The sequence below is a fragment of the Oncorhynchus clarkii genome, unplaced genomic scaffold (assembly GCF_045791955.1).
Source record: "Oncorhynchus clarkii lewisi isolate Uvic-CL-2024 unplaced genomic scaffold, UVic_Ocla_1.0 unplaced_contig_9750_pilon_pilon, whole genome shotgun sequence".
Classification (NCBI taxonomy): domain Eukaryota; kingdom Metazoa; phylum Chordata; class Actinopteri; order Salmoniformes; family Salmonidae; genus Oncorhynchus; species Oncorhynchus clarkii.
The window spans coordinates 1-23,687 of NW_027258861.1; the positions used below are offsets into that span (position 1 = coordinate 1).

General features: G+C 44.9%; 1 protein-coding gene across 1 annotated transcript in view; it reads right to left on the reverse strand.

Moving 5' to 3' along the window:
* Positions 1-842: 842 nt before the first annotated feature.
* The window catches only part of LOC139398823 (calmodulin-binding transcription activator 1-like), a 48,736-nt gene continuing 25,891 nt past the window's right edge, over positions 843-23,687 (reverse strand). The window contains exons 6-20 of the mRNA XM_071144601.1: positions 20,454-22,369; positions 18,325-18,451; positions 17,946-18,080; positions 10,213-10,358; positions 9,927-10,111; positions 9,761-9,839; positions 9,391-9,658; positions 8,833-9,305; positions 8,582-8,742; positions 8,220-8,472; positions 7,727-7,798; positions 7,468-7,488; positions 7,210-7,355; positions 4,936-5,007; positions 843-3,604 (exon numbers count right to left, since the gene is read on the reverse strand). Coding sequence (XP_071000702.1) covers positions 3,529-3,604; positions 4,936-5,007; positions 7,210-7,355; positions 7,468-7,488; positions 7,727-7,798; positions 8,220-8,472; positions 8,582-8,742; positions 8,833-9,305; positions 9,391-9,658; positions 9,761-9,839; positions 9,927-10,111; positions 10,213-10,358; positions 17,946-18,080; positions 18,325-18,451; positions 20,454-22,369 — 4,130 coding nt within the window. The 3' untranslated portion in view covers positions 843-3,528. The remainder of the gene's footprint in view (positions 3,605-4,935; positions 5,008-7,209; positions 7,356-7,467; positions 7,489-7,726; positions 7,799-8,219; positions 8,473-8,581; positions 8,743-8,832; positions 9,306-9,390; positions 9,659-9,760; positions 9,840-9,926; positions 10,112-10,212; positions 10,359-17,945; positions 18,081-18,324; positions 18,452-20,453; positions 22,370-23,687) is intronic.

Here is a 23,687-nt window from a genome sequence, read left to right on the forward strand (position 1 = left end):
TGATTGACACACACACACACACACACACACGCGCGCACACACACACACACACAGGGCCTACTCCACACCCCCAAGCCATTCTAGAACCCTGAGTTTAAATCTGAGGGAGTTACTGCTCCCTAAGAAAAAAGAAAAGAGAGAGAGTGTGATGTGTGTGCAAGATTGGAGATTGTGAGACGACCGAGTGAGTCGTGTGCATGTCTCTGTCTGTGTGTGTGAAGTTTGCTCCAGCTAAGATATGTTTTTATGTAAGAACGTTGGAAGAACATTACTGCCAGGACTGAACAGATGATAAATAAAGTGAAATGTCATGCAATTTCCATGCAGAAGAATACACTTTATCAATGTTCAAAACAGATATTTGCATCTTGAGAATGACCATACAGCAGTTGAATTCCAGAAAGAGGGTTTCTTGTGCTCTACATCTCACTAAAGACTTAACCCAGGGTATCTATATGACAGTGTCTAGGCCTACATGTACTGCCATTACTGTAAAATGGGCGTGAATGCGCCATGCAGAATTTAGCCTATAATATATCAACCAGCCCAGTCAGAGATATGGCATAATCTGGCAACCTAACTGAGATCCCAATGAGGATTGAAACGTTGTCAATGTTTCCTTCTCACAAATAAATATATGTAGGGGGCAAGTCAGAGCTACGGATTTAAAAAAAATAATGTAGCAACCCAAATGAACCATGGTAATGTATGCTGGGATCCACTACTCAGTCTCTACCTGGTAGGAGGAGGAAAATACATCATCTGCTTAGAGGACCAAAAGCAGGATTAGTATCAGTCTGTTTCTGCTATAGCCAACTTGTCTTTTAACAATGGAATATTTTGAATGCATAAACACTTAGGTATAGGAAGAACAACAAAAATCACTAACCAATTAGAGTTCAAAATAAGACTGGGTGCCAATCTTTTGTGTAGAATAATCGTCACACACAGTTTGGGAAACTATAGAGGGAATGAGTTAACTCGTGGGTTCCTGATATTAGCTTGCACGTTCTGTATATGAGTAGGCACTTTCTAAACCAAACTGGTCATAATCCTCAGTCAAAACAAATCTGTAAGACACTCCAGGGAAGGAAACGCCTCATTGTAACACAGGCCATACTATTGGCAATTACATACTCTGGAATTTGAAGGGGAAAACATATGTCTGAAGCTAAGAGATGAAAGTTTCAAATCTGCAATTGCATTAACATAAAAGTATATACCACTTAGCAGACACTTTTATCCAATGTAACTTACTCAGTACAGTGAGGGCATACATTTTGAGTATGTGTGTGATCCCTGCAAGAAATTAACCAACAACCTTGGCATTGCCCGCACAACGCTCTTACTAACTGAGCCACAGAGGACCACACTAACAGAAACATCACCCATCACCAGTTTGTTTGGTTTTGACACCTGACAGGAACTCATTCTGTGTACACTTTAAAATAATAGATTATGAAGTTCTCCTTGCTTTCCCACCCTTCAGTTGCTTGAGATGACTGTGTACAGTATATTTAATACTTGTATGTTTTACCTCCTGAACCAGGAGTTTTTCCTGAACAAGTGACCACATGGTCAGGAAAAACTCCTGCGCTAATCCTAGGGTCCTAGGGAAAAGTAGAATTCATAATAATTGGCACCACTAGCAAAATGATTTCATTCTTGCTAGCCTGAAATCAAAAGCATGTTGTGTATACATTTAGCTTTCTGCCCTTATTCTTTATATCACTGGTTTTAACATAAGATGTCATCAACGTCATGCTTTAGCAAAATGTTCTTCAATAACACTTTTATCAAACACTTGTAAAGTGAAGTAGTTCAAATCCTCTTACAGTCCATAGCCACAAAAAAAATGTATGTTGATTTTCTTGCCTCGTTTCTTTGTCTTATTTTCTCATGCACATAGATCCATGGTTAGTATTTACATTATTTACAAACAATACAATTGTCCTGTATACCCGGGTCTCTATCTGCTCATACTGTTGTTATAGAAGTAAAATAATATATATTCTTAAATACAGTCTTTTCTCATGAAAAAGATCCGGGGTCTCCATATATACCCATACCTCGTCATTTTATGTACAGAGACGCTATATAGTCAAAAATATGGGCTGGGCTAAACTCTATAAGGGCTAATATAGGGACCCATGTCCTAGACAGGGGCTAGCGTATAGTAAGTATAGGGACTTCTCACAGACTATAAGAAGTCAAGGCAATGCAATGTGACACTCTCCTCAAAACCATATGTGGCTTTTTGAAGTTCATGTTAAGAACAAATTGACAGAGACAGATAACCATCTGAACCGAATATGTCACACATTACCACACATTACCACACAATAGGGGGATAAAACTAACTCGGGCTAAAAAGCCCTTTTCTTACTGTAAATGAAATGAAAGAACATAACAAGGTAAATAAGAAAAATGAAACACATAGATAAATAAAAGCAGAAAACCCGGGTTATTTTCCTTACATAGAGCACATGATAAACACAGGGTAGAGTTAGTCAATGAGGACAGAAGTGAGACACCACTACACATAAATACAAAACAAACAAGTTTGGTTCGCATGCAGGAGCTCACAGCTCAAACACATGCATTAGATTCAACAAACACAGACTCACACATCAGGCTAGCAAAATGCTTCCTCAGAGAATGACTTCATAGACAAGTCAATATAACAAATTAAGACACTGTTATTTACACCTAAACCGCTATCTGTTAATGTTCTTCTTACATTCAAGTGTAGTACTTCTCTTTGGGGGACTGGGTGACTGGTTGACCTGTCTAGCCAGCCAATCAGAGTGTGGTGATCACATTGACTTTGCCAACTGCCATAAAAGCCATGGGAGAAGAGCTAGTGAAAAACAGTGCATGCATACAGGATATGGGAGTGATATTTGGTTTATGTTTTCCCTTTCCTAAAATGTATCATATATACAGCAAGTACAACAGGTCCAATATAGATTATGCATGTCAATGCAAATGTTGCCCATATGAGAAAACCAATCATCCCATTCTCCGTATCGAACACGTTCGATAAAAAATGTGCATCTTCAGCTGCATCCTGATCTTTTTCTCTTGTTCTTTTCTGCTCTTGAAGAAAACATTGATCTATCTGTGAAGAGTGCAAAGATGCCAGGAAGGGTAATGTAGTTTCCTCTCTGTGATCTGGAGGAAGAGGAAAGTAAAGCGAGGCTGTGGCCAGAGCCAGGACCATATGTTCATCAGAGCAGTCTCCCAGAGCAGTGTACCTGTCTGTTTGGGAAGCGTTTGTCTCAGAGAAACAGAGGGAGGAGAGAGAGGAGAGTTGTCTCTGTGTTGTCTCAGTGATATAGTTGCCATGTATCCCTCCTCATTCTCCTGTTTGAGTGTTAGCAGTCTGTTTGTAGAAGAGGAGTGTGGACTGTGAAGTAGTCCCATTGTGAGATTGGTATGAGGAGAGGGAGGAAAAGAGAATTGCCCCTGTGTGAGACCGAGGGAGGAAGGGACAGGAGGAGAGGGAAGAGAAGAGTGGAGAGGAGCTCACAGGATGAGGGGGCTCTGTGTTGGACTGGGTCGTGGGCTCTCAGGACCCCTGGCCTTTCTCTGCTCTCTTGCCCTAGAGGAGAGAAGAGCCCCAGGTCAGACACACACTCACACCACACTGATGGTTGGCACTGGGGACAACAAACAGTTATTTTGGTTCACCAGCCACTTTCTGTGTTACAGTTCTCAGATGACTGTAAGATGAGTGGCCTCATACACACACACACACAAGCGCACACCCACCCACTCACGCGGGAAAGCGCGCGCACACACACACACTTCTCTCCCCCTCTCCCTCCACAACTACCAAGCCAAAAATAATAGCAGGATACTGGCAGGCCAAACAAGAGAGAAGCCCCTCCCACAGAGGAAGTGATGTCATTCAAAGCATGCCCCAGTCCCTGGAAGTAAAGCAGAAGGACCTGCCCCCTCTCTCTGTCAGTCATGCAGAAATACCAGCATCATTCAGCAATATCCAGAGAGAGAAAGAGCGAGGAACAGAGGGAGAGAGAGAAAGAGAGAGGAAGAGAGAGGGAGAGAGAGAAAGAGGAAGAGAGAGAAAGAAAGGGGAACAGAGAGGGAGAGAGAGAAAGATAGAAAGAGAGAGGAAGAGAGAGGGAGAGAGAGAAAGAGGGAGAGAGAGAAAGAGGGAGAGAGAGAAAGAGGGGAACAGAGAGGGAGAGAGAGAAAGAGAGAGGAAGAGAGAGGGAGAGAGGGAGAGAGAGAAAGAGGGAGAGAAAGAAAGAGGAACAGAGAGAAAGAGAGGGGAAGAGAGAAAGAGAGAGGAACAGAGAGGGAGAGAGAGAAAAAGAGAGGAAGAGGAACAGAGAGGGAGAGAGAGGGAGAGAAAGAGAGAGGAAGAGGAACAGAGAGGGAGAGAGAGAAAGAGAGAGAAAGAGAGAGGAAGAGGAACAGAGAGGGAGAGAGAGAGAGAGAAAGAGAGAGGAAGAGGAACAGAGGGAGTTTGATGTTTGATGTTTGGACTGACCCAGTGTTCCCTCTCTCCCTCTCAAGAGAGCTGACATGCAAACAGGCATCAGCCACATGGAGAGAGGGAGCGAGAGAAAAGTGAGAGAGAGAAGGGGCGAAGGAGAGAAAAAGAGAGAGTATGAGGAGAAAGTAAGAAATGAGAGTTAGAAGAGGGGGTAAGAAAAGCCCAAACTGAGTTACTGGTGCTCACTTACCCGTTTGACTGGTCTATGGTCCATCAAGAGGCTTCACAGAAACAGCAAAACAACACCAACTATTAGCACACACACACACTGGGTATGGGGAGGAGGGGTGGGGTTGTCACCACACGGCCATGCTAGAGAGGACAGACATGGTCAACACCTGCATCCTCTCTATCATGGTGATGTAGTGACAGCTGGTCTGGAGCAGAAAGGAGATTGTGTGAATCAGTACCTGTGGCGGCATCTGAGCAGGAACCTCAGGATCTTACGGGCAGCCTGGTTCTGTCTCTTAGTGAGGAGACTGCTGCATGGCGACAACCACACAGCACAGTTAGGGTGTGTGTGCTTGTCTGTTTGTGTGTATAGGTCGGTATCAATAAAACGTCACAATAAGGTGCAGAGCTTTCGATTTGCCCGCTGGGGGGCGAGGAGACCCCAGCGCCGCTAAAACCATTGGGCCGGTTTTTTATATGCCGTTTTTAAGGGATTGTTAAATACATGTTATAACTATTTGGTTTTAATATCGTCAGACTTATACAGCAAGTAACTGTCTGCTTTCATGATCAGTACAATGTCAGATACGTGAGGGTAGCCTATCCATTTGGCATGTATAACATGTGTCATTTAGCTTCATCAGAGATTAGGCTTTTGGAAAGAGATTGACAAGTCATTGTCCCGGCAAAGTTGTCAGTCAGACTTCTGTCATCACCACAATAGATGACAAGCAAATCAAACTATATTTGGATATAGCCATCTAGTTTAAGCCCTGAAAGTTAGCTTGTTAGCTAGCCATATTGAAGCGATCTGTTGTTAGCTAGCTAGCCACTTGGACGTTGTCCATCAATCACTGTAACCTATCATGTCTGTCAGCAGCAATCGTGATTGAACACTGAAAAACAATGTTGAAAAGGGGATAATGTTAGCTAACTTTGCTAGGCAGGTCCACGTTGGTTGGATAAAAAAGTACATTAGGTTTACTTAGCACTATGTTTAGCCAACTGTACAACATTTCTACTGGTATCTTGCAAAGTAAACATTATCGAACAGTACTTTGACAAATGCACCCTTCTGCTGCTTGACAGGCAGACCCCACAAAGGATGGGAAATTAATTTAAACCACTCATATTTGTCAGGTGTAGTTCACTTTTATGTTATATCACTCAAATATCCAATTAATGGTGGCCAATATAAAGAGATATCCTGGGAATACTCTCATGCATCTGAAATGACATGATCAATGGATGTTCACTGATCATAAAGCATGCAGTTACTTGCTGTATAAGTCTGATGACAGAGATAAATGTGGAATAATCTGAAAATGTGTAGTCCTGACTATGCTCTTCAAGAGGTAATGATATTAAAACCAAATAGTTATAACATGTATTTATTTAACAATCCCTTAAAAAAGACAAGCGGCGGTGATGGGGGTCTCCTCGCCCTCCAGCAGGCAAATCAAACGTTCTGCACCTTATTGTGATGTGGTATTGATAATGACCTATGTGCACCTTATTGTGATGTGGTATTGATAATGACCTATGTGCACCTTATTGTGATGTGGTATTGATAATGACCTATGTGCACCTTATTGTGATGTGGTATTGATAATGACCTATGTGCACCTTATTGTGATGTGGTATTGATAATGACCTATGTGCACCTTATTGTGATGTGGTATTGATAATGACCTATGTGCACCTTATTGTGATGTGGTATTGATAATGACCTATGTGCACCTTATTGTGATGTGGTATTGATAATGACCTATGTGCACCTTATTGTGATGTTGTAATGATAATGACCTATGTGCACCTTATTGTGATGTGGTATTGATAATGACCTATGTGCACCTTATTGTGATGTGGTATTGATAATGACCTATGTGCACCTTATTGTGATGTGGTATTGATAATGACCTATGTGCACCTTATTGTGATGTGGTATTGATAATGACCTATGTGCACCTTATTGTGATGTGGTATTGATAATGACCTATGTGCACCTTATTGTGATGTGATATTAATAATGACCTATGTGCACCTTATTGTGATGTGGTATTGATAATGACCTATGTGCACTTTATTGTGATGTGGTATTGATAATGACCTATGTGCACCTTATTGTGATGTGGTATTGATAATGACCTATGTGCACCTTATTGTGATGTGGTATTGATAATGACCTATGTGCACCTTATTGTGATGTGGTATTGATAATGACCTATGTGCACCTTATTGTGATGTGGTATTGATAATGACCTATGTGCACCTTATTGTGATGTGGTATTGATAATGACCTATGTGCACCTTATTGTGATGTGGTATTGATAATGACCTATGTGCACCTTATTGTGATGTGATATTAATAATGACCTATGTGCACCTTATTGTGATGTGGTATTGATAATGACCTATGTGCACTTTATTGTGATGTGGTATTGATAATGACCTATGTGCACCTTATTGTGATGTGGTATTGATAATGACCTATGTGCGTGCCATGTGTGTACCTGAGAGAGTGTCTGTAGCTGCGGTAGTATTGCTGGATCAGTACTGCTGCTCGCCGGCTCTGCTGGAACTTCCTCTGTTCGTGGAAACTGCGGAAGCGGCTCTGGATCAAAATGGCTGCCAGCGTCATCCTCTTATAAAGTGCATACTGATAGAGATATTACATTAGACTGGTCAGGGAATTAGTACAAACTTAATGTACATTCAAACAATGTGTTATAGAATAAAGACAGAGAGATTGAGAGAGAGTGCCACACTACCTTCAAGGCTATCCATGACAGCTTGATGGAGATGGAGAGAGATGGAGAGAGGGAGAAAGAAAGAGAGAGAGTATGAAGGACATATTGTGGACACATCCAGTCATAGTGAACCAGACTAGACATAGAGTAGAAGGTATGTCAGCTGCTGTGTTCTAGTTGTCCTGACTAATGGCTGAGCTGACTGATGCTGATTGGTCATTGGCTTCAGTAGCAGGGCTGATATGATCTGGTTGATCTGGGATTGAGAGTCATACTGTACCTGTTTGTATTTCTTATAGCAGCGCTGGACCACTGCTACTGTTTCTTTACGTTGCTCCTGGATTGGCCGGCCCTAGAGGAAGGAGGAAGGGAAGGGTGAGTTGGCATGGCAACCACAGGGGAGAGACCAGGAGTGGGCATGCGAGCCACAGATGGTTGACCCCAAACTTCACAACACTGGATTCTAGATCATACAGTTGTTGCAGTGTATCCTTATGAGGGAGAGGGAGAGAGAGAGAATGCAGTGCAGTTGTTTTTTCTATCCAGGCCATGCTCTGCTTAAACTCCCCATGCAGGGTCAATCACACACACCCAGACAATACTACTCCAGACATCCACTCATTCACCCTTCAACCTGTGGAGCCAGGGACCTGGCAGGGAGAACTTTTAACCCAGAATAAAGTCTTCTTCTACTTGACCCGTCTGTTGTATTTTGTAGTGCTTTGAGTGATTTTTGTGTACGACGGCTTTACAAACAGAGTTATTATCAATACCTTGTACTTTCTGAGGGTGTGGTGGGCGTGTCTTGCAGCCTCGTACAGTTCTCTTTGCTCCGCCTCTGTCAGTGTGAGGTGGGCAGGGTTGGTGTCTGGGCCCTCTCCACTGAGTGATGCATGCAGGAAGGAGCTCCAGTCGGCTGGGGAGGGCAGGCCTTGCGGAGCCAGGGGACTTTCCTCATCCTCAGGCCCAGACAGGGGGCTTGGTATGGGGCTTGGGGTGGGCATCTGGGGCCTAGAGTATAGAAACCTGAAGGAAAAGCACCAGAAGCAGTATGAGGGAGAGTGCAGGCAGTAATATACACTACATCGATACAACACCACAGTATCATATAGAGATAGGAGCTTTATGGACTCACCGCTCCACGTCACCAATGTAACTAGCCAACCAGCTGACATCACCGCTGACCCCAACGGTCTCCGGTGGCGACGTCTCAGTCTCCGTGGCAACAAAGCCCTCCTGTTTGATCCTGTCAGGAGTGGCCTCCATGATGTGTTCTGCCAGCATCATCATGTTCATCTGCAACACACACACAAATAAGTGCTTGCACGAAGTAAAAGTGGAGGCTTGAGTGGAGTTATTGGTCAAACTAGCCTAAGCTCCTCCTACCTGCAGGTCTTCACTGTTCTCCTGATAGGTCAGCAGTTCTGGCTCCTCCCCCCTGGTGGATACGCCCCTCTGACGCAGATGATTGGCCAGTCTCTCCTTTCCCAGAATCCTCCTGGCCAAACTCCGCCTCCCAAGAGCCTGCCGCAAGCTATACCTACTGCCACCCCCTGACCCCCCTAACCTGGTCTGCAGAGGTGGGCTGGGGAAGTGGGGATTTGGGGTGTTAGAGCTGGGTCTGGGGGGGTGAGTGTTTAGGGGGCTGAGGTTGGGTAGTTGAGAGCGTGGGGGGTTGACTGGCTGTTGCTGGGCATCAGGATTGAGTTTGAGTCTCTTGGCTGGTGGTAGGTCTCCCTGGTTGTCTGGTGGCCCCCGGTGTTGGCCCTGCAACTGGGGTTGGCCCTGGTGAGCCCAGCTCTGACTCTGGCTGTGGTTCTGGGTGCTCTGCTGTGGTTCTGTCCTGGTTCTCCTTAGGTCTGGTGAGACAGATCATGATATCACACATGTAACTGCGGCCCTCAGGGTTAAATACCCCAATGTAACCAAGGTAACCTCTCTCACCTGGGTTAGAGCTGGGGGCGGGGCTTTCCCTATGTCCACTGGGCTCCGATTCGCTGCTCCACCTGTCCATCCAGGTGTCAGTGGGTGGACTCTGAGTAGGAGGAGTCTGTTGCAGCTGCTCCAGTAGCTCGGCCAAGCGAGTGTGTCCCCGTGAGCGTGCAATACTGAGTGGCAGGCGGCCCAGCGAATCAGGGATGGCCAAAGCTCTGGGGTCCCACTGGTACAGAACCAGCGCTGCTTCTGTATGACCCAGAGCACAGGCCCACATCTATCGGGTGGAGACAAAACACGTCATATACACACAGCATTAAATAAATATAGACAGAACATACATTCACATTCACATTACATCACAAACACAATCTCTTACCAGTGGGGTGCAGGAGAAGTGGTCGACATTGAGCGGGTCCACCTCTAATTCCAGATCTATGCTGTCTGCATGCTTAGTGCTGAGGAACAGAGGAGCACATTTAGAACCACATCTTAATGTACCTGTGTGTGTGTGTGTGTGTGTGTGTGTGTGTGTGGATTCTCACCGCCAGCGGATGAGAGTCTGTATTAACCCTGCGTATCCCTGAGCTGCGGCCAAGTGCAGCAGGGTCATGCCCCGGGAACTCCGGCTGTGGATCAGCTGATTGGAGGAAACCCAACAGGGACGGGTCATCATCTTCTCACACACCACCACCACACGGCCCTCAAATGAACCCTCGGCTGGGGAGAGCTGGAGAGAGAGGGAGGGGTAAAAGCAATCAATCAATAAAACAATCAAACAATTAACTAGCCACTCAACCAAACAATCAATTAACCAATGCAATGAGTTACCTGGGACTGGTGGTCAGTGCCACCTGCTCCTCCACCTCCCCCCGTGGCTGCCGTGGTTTCGGAGCTCTGATGGTGATTGGTTATCTCAGCCATCCTCTGTTCCATCTGCTCCAGACGCTCCAGAATGGACATCCTGAACTGGGTATCTATGGAAACACAGGAGGGACACACTGGGATTGGATAAAAGTGGGACAGGCAGAGATGACTGGTTGAGGTGAGCTGTATTCATAATGTGTTCATTATCTCTATAGCAGATTCCCATACAATAAGAGAAAACAGAGTTTACAGGGTGAAACATCAAGCTCTCTCTCTACAGAGATAAACCTTAAAAACAAACTAGACCTGGTGGCAATTCAACAATAGTCAATGTTTGTATCTATGTGAGAGAGAACAGGAGTGTGTACTTGCACTGTGTGTGTGTGTGCTTGCGCGCGTCTTTGTTCAAATGCTACTGCAGTGTTGCTGCAGTGCAGATTATGTCATCCCCACCTGATGGTCTCTCTTTCTCCCTCTCCATCTCCATCTCCGTCTCTCTCTCTCTCTCTCTCGCTCTCTGTCTCTCTCTCTCTCTCTCTCTCTCTCTCTCTCTTTCTCTCTCTCTCAGGATGCGGCACACACAGAGGAGGAGAAGAGGGTGGGACGACAACTGTGACATAAGAGCTCCTCCCCTTTAACACAACTACTACAGCCAATCAGAATGGAGCATAGCCTGCCAGCTACGCACGACAGAGAGCTCATCTGAATGAACAGAAAAACAAACTCAACATGTTGTGTTAGCTTCCCAAACAAATGCCTTAAGGTCAGTGTGTTAACATGGTCTGTCGTCACCCAAACATATTGGGTTCAATACCAGCTGGTTATACCACCACATTGCGTGGACAAAATTTTAGGGGGAATTTAGAAGTTTCTCTGTTCTATGTCTAGGCGGGTCTGTCTGGATTACTCCGATCTGTGTGGGTGTTGCATCAGTCTGCTGCATGTGGGACCTTGATCTCTCACCAGACACAGAGGAATCATGAATTATACTGACCCTCTTTGACTCTCCAATTGTGTGTGTCTCTGCATGTGTGTATCTACAGACTTGTGTGTCTCAGTCTCCAACCATGTTTGTGTTGCTCACAAGATATGTTTGTATGTGTGTCCGTCTCTTTCCTCCTACAGGGAGCCTATCTGTCTACTCCATAGGCTATACCCCTTTCCAACCCTTCTATGAGGTCCTCTGGGGCACTTCCAGTCACACACACAGCATGTCAGTGACAACAGCATGTCAAGGACAACACAGTACTTGGCGGTGGAGACATGACCACTGCTGACAACATGCTTGTTTCTATGTGTTAGTTTTTTTCAGTCGGGTATTTGTGGATGGCGGGAGGTCTGTTTAATTAGAGAAAAACTTGTTTTCCAGAACAGTTCAATTCTGTTCCAAGTTTTGACCCACTTTCTGCCCCTGTTCCTGCCCATCAGTCTTGGGATTTGTTCAATTGTTATATATTTCTTAAAGTAACCAGAATAAAAACTGTGAAACGTCACATTAGGAAATGATTTTCACCAGCCCACAGGCTTTCAGCACAACTCACAGCTAGTCTACAACTCGTGGCACTGTCCACTTCTCTTGGTGCTGAAATCAGAATGTGGGACCGCGCTTCATGCAACTTCGACTTGGTTCAGACCAGCTCGTAGCCTACTCCTACTCTCTGTTCAATTCACTCACTTATAGTTTACAAGTTATAATATAGTTCATTGCCCTAAATGTAGGCCTATGCCTTTGCGAAAAGTTAATAGACTAGGCTATAGAAGTCCCCAAACGGCATATATTGAGCTACACGGACAGTGGCTTATTGTAGTCCTTTGTTTGAGGTTGATTTATTCAGAGAGAAATAGAGAGAGAGCGAGACAAAGCGCAAGAGAGAGAGAGAGAGAGAGAGAAAGAGAAAGAGAGAGAGAGAGAGCGAGAGAGAGCAGCTCTTCCACAGCACACGTGTTACTTAGTTACTTAGTCATTGTGCTACCAGGCCAGCCAAGTTACACAACATAATATACAGGGGTTAGCCATTTACACACGTTTTAATACCTGTGCCGCAAGATGAGGGAATTTGACCTGGACTGTGTTGGCTGTGAGCCTTTACATGGTATATCATCTGTAATGACCAATGAAAGCAATGTAAACACACACAACTAACGACTTTCGAGATGATGCGAGCATGCATAGGCAGACATAGCCTACTATCAACACCACAGTCAGGTAGCCAAAGTGAATAATAGGATAAACTAAAATCCTCTAAATGGCTCCAGTCCAGACTCAACAGCGACCTCCGAGACATTCTGTGGCTCTTGCATTTTCAACACCAATTACGAGGTAAATGCACAAAACACCGACAACAGCTAAAAGTCTATTTTCTATTTCGTTTTCACATAATAGATAAGGCTACTAACCGGAAAGCTCAAATAGTTTCTCTGACGCTCTCTTTGTCCTTCTTCTTCTGTTTTACAGTTCCCTTTTAGTTTGAGGTGTGCGACGCTTGCTACCATGCAACATCAATAGAACAAAGTGGAAGAGGCGAGAGAGAGAGAGTCTCTACCCTCCCCTCCCATTTCGCGCCGTTTCTCTCTCCTAAAACCGTGAGAGGTGCGTAAACAGGGCAGACGTTCATTCTAATTGCGCCGCAGGGAAACAGACGCCGGAGTTAAATCTAACCATGGGGAGTTCCACGAGCTACCGGTGTCTCGGTCATCATCCGTGGGAGAAAAATAAACGAATCACAAGAGTCAGAGACAGTAGAATAACTTGACTGCCCGCTTTTCAAACAAAGGCACAGTGGAGAGACGAGAGTGAATTCAAGCAGGCGTGAGTAGGCTAATGCAAATATGCCTGGGTAGCCGTACTCTATCATTCTGATATTTTATCTCTTTGGTGCATTGTACAATTTTGGTAGGCTAGTTTATGACAACGAGCCTCAATATGGGGCGACCGACCATTGAAACAGGTTTAAACTAGGCTGCCGAGGCTACGCCTCTCTCTCATTTGGTCAATCTGTCGAGATTATGCTGGGAGCGACTATGCACAGATGGCTGCTCTATTAATCCCACCTCCAGCGCTCTAAAACGCTCTAAAATCTATTGCTATTCCGCTTTGTGTATCTTATGTGAGCGGAACCTGGTGAAGACCCATTACGGTTTACATTTAGCTGCAATAAAACAGACCGTCAACCTAACAAAACATTATGCGAGTGTTCTCTTTATGTGGACCGCAGCAGTGCGTCTTTCTGTAGACGCATTGCCGCACTGCCCCTCCCCCATCTCTCTCTCTCTCTCTCTCTCTCTCTCTCTCTCTCTCTCTGCATTGCGGGCGATAGCACAGGCCACAATAGCGTATCTATCACATAGACTGGAGCGAACGAGATGAAACACACACGCCCCTGAACTATACAGGGATTGAATAATTACAGCACCTTGTTGCACAGACTAGTGTTTGCAAGAGTGAATGTTTGTGTGAGAGGGAAAATTGAGTAGCAAACTAAATGTAACTACTTAGAGGTTCGTACAGTCAGGAAACCTTATTGTCATTCAATAATTGTCAGGATGTTGTACATGGTGAAAAACAACAAAACACACAGCAATCACATAAAACAAGGGTCTAACAAAGCCTATGACCAACAGGTGTTTAAAAACTTCATTTCAGTTCACATGACAGCAATTATACACAGGCTATATGTCTGTCCCCCACACAAAGGCTCCCTGGAGGCTGCAGTATAAAACATACAGTGCCAGTCAAAAGTTTGGACACACCTACTCATTCCAGATGTTTTCTTTATTTTTACTACTTTCTACATTGTAGATTAATAGAGAAGACATCAAAACTATACAATAACACATATGAATCATGTAGTAACCAAAAGTGTTAAACAAATCAAAATATATTTGAGATTCTTCAAAGAAGCCACCCTTTGTCTTGACAGCTTTGCACACTCTTGGCATTCTCTCAACCAGCTTCATGAGGTAGTCACCTGGAAAGCATTTAAATTAACAGGTGTGCCTTGTTAAAAGTTAATTTATGGAATGTCTTTCCTTCTTAATGTGTTTGAGCCAATCAGTTGTGTTGTGACAAGGTAGGGGTGGTATACAGAAGATATCCCTATTTGGTAAAAGACCAAGTCCATATTACGTCAAGAACAGCTCAAATAAGCAAAGAGAAACGATAGTCCATCATTACTATAAGACATTGAAGGTCAGTCAATCCAGAAAATGCCAAAAAACGTTGAAAGTTTCTTCAAGTGCAGTCACAAAAACCATCAAGCGCTATGATGAAACTGGCTCTCATGAGGACCGCCACAGGAAAGGAAGAGCCAGAGTTACCTCTGCTGCAGAGGATAAGTTCATTGGAGTTACCAGCCTCAGAAATTACAGCCCAAATAAATGCTTCACAGAGTTCAAGTAACAGACACATCTCAACATCAACTGTTCAGAAGAGACAGTGTGAATCAGGCCTACATGGTCAAATAGTTGCAAAGAAACCACTACTAAAAGACACAAATAAGAAAAAGAGACTTGCTTGGGCCAAGAAACACGAGCAATGGACATTAGACGGGTGAAAATCTGTCCTTTGGTCTGATGACTCCAAATTTGAGATTTTTGGTTCCAACTGCTGTGTCTTTGTGAGATGCAGAGTAAGTGAACGGATCAAATCATTTTTTTATATAGCCCTTCTTACATCAGCTGATATATCAAAGTGCTGTACAGAAACCCAGCCTGAAACCCCAAACAGCAAGCAATGCAGGTGTAGAAGCATGGTGGCTAGGAAAAACTCCATAGAAAGGCCAAAACCTAGGAAGAAACCTAGAAAGGAACCAGGCTATGATGATCTCTGCATGTGTAGTTCCCACCATGACGCATGGAGGAGGAGGTGTGATGGTGTGGCGGTGCTTTGCTGGGGACACTGTCAGTGATTTATTTAGAATTCAAGGCACACTTAACCAGCATGGCTACCACAGCCATCTGGTTTGTGCTTAGTGGGACTATCATTTGTTTTTCAACAGGACAATGACCCAACACATCTCCAGGCTGTGTAAGGACTATTTGACCAAGAAGGAGAGGGATGGAGTGCTGCATCAGATGACCTGGCCTCCACAATCACCCGACCTCAACCCAATTGAGATAGTTTGGCATGAGTTGGACCGCAGAGTGAAGGTAAAGCAGCCAACAAGTGCTCAGCACATGTAGGAACACCTTCAAGACTGTTGGAAAATCATTCCAGGTGAAGCTGGTTGACAGAATGCCAAGAGTGTGGAAAGTTGTCATCAAGGCAAAGGATGGCTACTTTGAAGAATCTAAAATCTAAAATATATTTTGATTGAACACTTTTAATAATTATTCCATATGTGTTATTTCATAGTTTGTATGTATTCACTATTATTCTACAATGTAGAAAATAGTACAAATAAAGAAAAACCCTTGAATAGGTGTGTCCAAACTTTCGGCTGGTACTGTTTTACAGGCTAAAATTAACAAGTCCCATCAGGCATAGTGGTAGAATGTCTCGCCTATGGAGAATAATGAACATTTTCCAGCCAGTGGCTCTAGTCTAGTGGTGCTGTCCATGGGGCTGAAACAGGCCTCTACATTTTCTGTCATTATGTGGAATCCACACTTTCAGACTCAACACTCACTCAGAGAGAGATTGTAAGAGAGTGTATCTGGTCCCAAAACACCCCTTGTCCCTATTCCTGTCCCCTATGTGACGTGTAAATCCAGGCCCCCATACAACATGGTGGAATCTCCCATCAAACCTATGGCATGATCAGCAACACACCAAAAATGCTATACTACATGCAGGAACCCAAATCTGTAGAAATATATTACATCCCTAGCCGGCTACCACCCGGTTACTCAACTCTGCACCTTATAGGCTGTTGCCCTATATACATACTGTAGACATGGAATCACTGGTCACTTTAATAATTATAACACTGCTTTACTCATCTCATATGTATATACTGTATTCTATTCTACTGTATTTTAGTCAATGCCACTCCGACATTGCTCGTCCTAATATTTATGTTTCTCCATTCCATTCTTTTACTTGTAGATTTGTGTGAATCGTTAGATACTACAGCACTGTTGGAGCCAGGAAAACAAGCATTTCGCTACACCCGCAATAACATCTGATAAATGTGTCTATGTGACCAATGCAATTTGATTTGATTTAAAACAGTAAATTGTCTGTCACGTTCTGACCTTAGTTCTGTTATTATATCTTTGTATTAGTATGGTCAGGGCGTGAGTTGGGTGGGCAGTCTGTTTGTTTTTCTATGTTGGTTTTTGAGTTCGGCCTAGTATGGTTCTCAATCAGAGGCAGCTGTCAATTGTTGTCTCTGATTGAGAATCATACTTAGGTAGCCTGGGTTTCACTTTTGGGTTGTGGGTGTTTGTTTTCCGTGTTGTATATTCACGTCATCGTTTGTTGTTTTGTTCGAGTGTTCTATTGTCTTGATTAAAAAACATTATGGACACCTACCACGCTGCGCATTGGTCCTCCGATCCTTCTTGCTACTGAGATCCCTTACATTGTCTAAACACTCTGTTTCACCCTTGGTACTAGCATCTGAGAAGAGGATTCCTCATCACAGCTACATAAGGCATCATAACATCTGTCATAGAGTGGCACGTATGCACGTAAAGTGCGCACCAGGGTTTCCGTTAGCTGGCCAGACAGTGCTAGAGCTGCTGTAGCTCCTCAGCTCGATGCTGTTGGAGTGAAATGGGCTTTTATTGCGCAACAATTCTATATGCAATCGTGTGTTCAAAATAGTTTTGATGGCCACGATTAAAAAGAGCTACTATTTTTATTTCTCAACTGATAATTGAAGCACGCTTCCTATTCACCATTCAAATGAATACACAAAGGTAGGCAGGCTATCAGCACATCCTCTACCACTTTGCAATGTGAGCCAGAGGCAGTATGCATTTTGAAAACATATACTTAATTGTTTGAAACCTGAATGTTTTACTTCAAATTATGGGGCATGTCTTACCTTATAGAAACATGAAGGAAATGATTTTATGCCATTGAAACTAGCATCTCTCTCCTGTTCCATTGGTTTTCATATCAACTTTCTTTTGTTGTCCAGAAGCCAAAGGCACAATCCTAGTCATATTATCAACCCAGCCTAGTTGTCACATCTTTAGAAACTTAGAAAGTTGGGGAATCTAAAAGAGATTTAAAACTCTGTCCCACATGGAACCGCTTGCATCAGGTGCACTGTTTAGAATGGTGTTTTCCTGCAGATTGCATTTTGGCAAATTACATTGTATTGGCTGCTTCATTACAGGAGTTGCATGTTCTGTTAAGATGAATGACCATAATCTACATGTGATTTCAGTCATTCTGAGCACTGGGGGTGGACACCCTAGCCAGGATACCAGGGTTAACATCTCTACTCTTATAAGTGCCATGGGATATTTAGTGACCACAGAGAGTCGGGACACCCCTTTAACGTCCCATCTGAAAGACAGCACCCTACACAGGGCACTGTCCCCAATCACTGCCTTGGCAAATTGGGATATTTTTTGGGGGACCAGAGGAAGAGTGCCTCCAATATCACCTCCAACAGAATCTGGTCTCCCATCCAGGGACTGACCAGGACCAACCCTGCTTAGCTTCAGAGACAAGCCAGCAGTAGGATGCAGGATGGTATACACTCATGTACGCACACACACACACACAAACATTGACTTACCGTCCAGGGACAACCAGTCGTGTTGTGAGGAGGGCAGGGCGGGCAAGTCTCGAGCTTTATACTCAAACACCACAGAGGAAGAGATCACATCTCCACCCATAGCCACCTGCAGCATCACCAAACCTGTTTCATGGGCTAAGACACACACACGCACACACACCCACACACACACACACACACACACACACACACACACACACACACACACACACACACACACACACACACACACACACACACACACACACACACACACACACACACACACACACACACACCCACACACACGGGTTGGGATTAGTAATAGAGTGTGTGCATGAGAAGGTAGTTTGCTGAGTGTATGCATGTCTCTGTGTGTGTGTGTGTGTGAGTGTGTTACCAGGGCAGTAGCAGCGCAGTACTCCTGGCTGTATGAGAGCAGCTGGGACACTGATGTGGTCAAACAGACAGCTGTACTCCCTGCTGGCCTCCAGCCAGGGACCTGTTATCAACACCTTCACCCCACCCTGAAACAAAGACACAGTCACATGCAGTGATGTTGTGTGTGTGTCAAAGCGTCCAAGGGGATGACGCCACTCTGTATGTTCTCTTTCTTAGTGTCTCCCCAGTCTCAGTCTGACCCTCTTCCCACTGGGCACTGACATCAATGCTGAGCCACAGACCGTGTGTGTGTGTCTCAGGTCATTAATGTCTCAGAGGATCTACGTCAGACTCTTACTGCGTACAGACAGACGTTGGCCTTATGAGTTATATGGTTGCTGATAGTTCATGTACAGTGCCTTGCGAAAGTATTCGGCCCCCTTGAACTTTGCGACCTTTTGCCACATTTCAGGCTTCAAACATAAAGATATAAAACTGTATTTTTTTGTGAAGAATCAACAACAAGTGGGACACAATCATGAAGTGGAACGACATTTATTGGATATTTCAAACTTTTTTAACAAATCAAAAACTGAAAAATTGGGCGTGCAAAATTATTCAGCCCCCTTAAGTTAATACTTTGTAGCGCCACCTTTTGCTGCGATTACAGCTGTAAGTCGCTTGGGGTATGTCTCTATCAGTTTTGCACATCGAGAGACTGACATTTTTCCCCATTCCTCCTTGCAAAACAGCTCGAGCTCAGTGAGGTTGGATGGAGAGCATTTGTGAACAGCAGTTTTCAGTTCTTTCCACATATTCTCGATTGGATTCAGGTCTGGACTTTGACTTGGCCATTCTAACACCTGGATATGTTTATTTTTGAACCATTCCATTGTAGATTTTGCTTTATGTTTTGGATCATTGTCTTGTTGGAAGACAAATCTCCGTCCCAGTCTCAGGTCTTTTGCAGACTCCATCAGGTTTTCTTCAAGAATGGTCCTGTATTTGGCTCCATCCTTCTTCCCATCAATTTTAACCATCTTCCCTGTCCCTGCTGAAGAAAAGCAGGCCCAAACCATGATGCTGCCACCACCATGTTTGACAGTGGGGATGGTGTGTTCAGCTGTGTTGCTTTTACGCCAAACATAACGTTTTGCATTGTTGCCAAAAAGTTCAATTTTGGTTTCATCTGACCAGAGCACCTTCTTCCACATGTTTGGTGTGTCTCCCAGGTGGCTTGTGGCAAACTTTAAACAACACTTTTTATGGATATCTTTAAGAAATGGCTTTCTTCTTGCAACTCTTCCATAAAGGCCAGATTTGTGCAATATACGACTGATTGTTGTCCTATGGACAGAGTCTCCCACCTCAGCTGTAGATCTCTGCAGTTCATCCAGAGTGATCATGGGCCTCTTGGCTGCATCTCTGATCAGTCTTCTCCTTGTAGGAGCTGAAAGTTTAGAGGGACGGCCAGGTCTTGGTAGATTTGCAGTGGTCTGATACTCCTTCCATTTCAATATTATCGCTTGCACAGTGCTCCTTGGGATGTTTAAAGCTTGGGAAATATTTTTGTATCCAAATCCGGCTTTAAACTTCTTCACAACAGTATCTCGGACCTGCCTGGTGTGTTCCTTGTTCTTCATGATGCTCTCTGCGCTTTTAACGGACCTCTGAGACTATCACAGTGCAGGTGCATTTATACGGAGACTTGATTACACACAGGTGGATTGTATTTATCATCATTAGTCATTTAGGTCAACATTGGATCATTCAGAGATCCTCACTGAACTTCTGGAGAGAGTTTGCTGCACTGAAAGTAAAGGGGCTGAATAATTTTGCACGCCCAATTTTTCAGTTTTTGATTTGTTAAAAAAGTTTGAAATATCCAATAAATGTCGTTCCACTTCATGATTGTGTCCCACTTGTTGTTGATTCTTCCCCCCAAAAATACAGTTTTATATCTTTATGTTTGAAGCCTGAAATGTGGCAAAAGGTCGCAAGGCACTGTATACTAGTGTAATCTATACACTACTTCCTATGTCTATGTAGCTACTTTGGGTGATATATCCATTCAGAAGCTAGGGAATTGGAAGTTGGGCTTCAAGATGTAAGAGGTCAGAGGTTAAGGGTTAGGTACTAGTGACTCACCTCTGGGTAAGACCACTCGGGGGAGTAGTCTGTCACCCCAAAAAGCCTCCCCGTCTCTGGCAGCAATCTCAGAGGTCCCTGCTCCACCTCTGAACCCTGAATGGGGGCTGCTCCTGCCTCCTGGCCCTCTCCAACCTCCTCCTGGGGCATCAGAGCAGGGGTGTAGAGTGCACTGCCTCCTGTCCCGGCCACCGCCCCCCCTCCACCCCCCTCAACAGAGATGAAGTCATTGATGAGGTCAGAGAACTGGTTTCCAAACGATGCCTCAAAGCCTTCCAGGCTGATGCCCCCGCCTGCCCCCTCAGCTCCCCCAGCCTCACCTACACCTGGCTGGGGAAGAGTAGAGCTGTACAACCCCCCCTCCATGGCTGCTCCAGCTAGAGACTGAGGACTGTCCACCACTGCGCTGTTAACTCCTGCATCCCTGACCCCGTTACTGAAAATATATTTCTCTCCTATTTCTTGTCCCCCCTCTACTCCCCCACTCTTGGTTGTTGGCTGTAGGTAGTGATCTCCACCTCTCCCAACACCAGTGTTGTTTCTGTAGGCCTCATGCTGTTCCCCAGGATTGAGGAGTAACTCTGCCCTCTTCTGTGTCTCTTTCTCTGGGGACGTCACCTTCCCAGGTCCTCTGGTGCTCAGCTGGTCTTTTCTCATCTCCTGCCCCCTTACAGGAAAGCTACCCAGCCCCACTAGACCCCCCTGGCTGCTTTCCTCACTGTGGCCATGTTGGTCTGGTGAGGGTTGGTGGAGGTATGTGTGAGGGTCTCCGTTGGTGCCTGTAGAGTCAGTCTGTGGTATGGTAGATAGGCCCAGATAAGCCTGGGTCTCGCCTGAGTTCTGGCCCGTCTCAGAGGCACAGATCTGGGGCTGGGTGGCCTGGGTGAGGGGGGTTTTAGGGGAGGCCTGCAAGAAGAGACTGGGGGAGTGTTGGTGTATCTGCTGTGCCAAGCTCTGGGCGCAGGCTGATGACATCACAGCACTGAAGTCCATTTGCTCCAGTGTGGTGCTAGGGCTTAGGCCCGTCCCCTCGCCAGCGTACCCGCTCTGATTATCCAGCGGCTGCTCCAGGGGAGTATCTTCGGTCTTGATGTTTACGAGCGTGGCGTTGAATACATAGCCGTTAGCCGTTAGTGACTGTGGAGAGCAGCGGAGCCCCCCCTCACTATTACAGCTACCTTCCTCGGCCTTACCCCCTCCTCCCCCGTATGTTTGGCCCTGCTTGGGGTTGTTGAGGAAGCAGTCTGGGTCAAAGTTCATGCTGGTCTCAAGAAGGTTGACTCCAGAACCTCCGGCATCCAGACTGCTGGAGAGGACCAACTCCCCCCCTTCCTCTGCTAACCCCACCCCCCCAGGGAACTCAAAGCGCTGGGTGTCTGTGGCAACAGCCAGTAGAATCCCAGTGGTGGTAGCGTCATGGGTGGAGCCAATCAGGTGGGCGTGTTCTGTGGTGTACACGGAATCCCCTGTTACAGTGGCAACCTCGGACATGAACACAGCAGCAGAGCTCTGTGATAGGCTGCTGGCCAGGCCGAGGGCAGGACTGTCTGCAGTAATGTCGCTGGTGATTGACAGTGGGGAGCTCTGTGTGGTGTCGGGAACCTCCACCTGATTGGTGGATGTGGAGGAGACTTCCATGCTGCTCTGGGGAAGCAGGGAGGGTTTTGGCAGCCTTCCATTCTTCCTCTCCCCCCCTCCTCTGCTCCTGGCCCCCACTCCAGGACTGGGCTCTGTCTGCCCCTCAGACACATCACTGTTCTGCACCTCTGTCCCAGACCCTGTCCCTGTCCCAGACCCTGTCCCTGTCCCAGCCCCTGTCCCAGTCCCATCCCCTGTCCCTGTCTTTGCTTCTAATTTGGGGGAGATAATGCGGTGTTTGGCTGTGGAGCATTTCTGGTGCAGGCTACTCCCGGCACCTGGGAGAGAGGACAGAGAGATGGAGAGGGAAAGAAGGAGGGGTGAAAAGGACAGAGAGATGGAGAGGGGGAGAAGGAGGGGTGGAAAGGACAGAGAGATGGAGAGGGGGAGAAGGACGGGAGGAAAGGACAGAGACAGGGATTGATATACAGTATATCACTGTTATACACTATATAATTTATAATGTCACAAACCATTTACAAGCCACAAAACACAAATACAGAGACAACATCTCGTCACTTCATGTTATCAAGTATTGATCACATAGTTTGAACATTACCACCTGTCAATTTCAGAGGGGAATTAAATCTGTTTTAACAATTAAGTTGAATATATTCTAGTTTACCTGTTCGATCCTTTATGTTTCTCTCATGGCCCTGAGAACTTAGTGCACCTGTGTCAAACTCCGGTCCTTGAGGGCAGAGTGTCTGCAGGTTTTCACTCCTCTCTTGTACTTGATTGATAAATTTAGGTAATTGATTAGTTTGGAACTCCTCATCACCTGGCTTTCTAGGTCTTAATTGGACATAGATCTAAAGGAAATAACAAAAGCCAGCAGACAAACGGCCCTCCAGGAATGTAGTTTGACACCAAGGCCTTAGAGCAGGGTTCCCCCCACAATTCCAAAGTATTCTCTAGCATAATATAAAGTATGTATACACCTTGACTTTTTCCACATGTTGTTGTGTTGCAGCCTGAATTCAAAATGGATAAATGTTTTCTCTCTCGCCCATTTACACACAATAACCCATAATGACAAACGTATTGAAAATGAAATACAGAAATATTTAATTTACATACAGTAATACTGAACTTATTTAGGCTTGCCATAGCAAAGAGGTTGAATACTTATTGACCCAAGACATTTCAGCTTTGTTAACATTTCTAAAAACATAATTCCACTTTGACATTATGGGGTATTGTGTGTATACCAGTGACAAAAAACATCAACATTTAATAAGTTTTAAATCCAGGCTGTTACACAACAAAATGTGGAAAAAGTCAAGGGGTGTGAATACTTTCTGAAGGTACTGTATGTGATTGTATACAAATGTACGCAAGGTTTGAAATGATTATGTTTTAGTCAAATATTTGATCTGTTTGGGCTTCTTGATGTCAATATGCAGTCTACAAATGATTTGTAATAATGTTCCTGCCCCCTGACCATCCGCTCAAGAAAAAATTGTAAATCTAGTAGATGCTACCTGCCTTAGAGCAGTGATTCGCAAGCTGTGGGGCGGGTTCCCAAAACTCACTCCAGCTTTCAACATACTCTTGAAAGTTGTAATAGTAGAATGCACAAGGTTAAATTTCAAA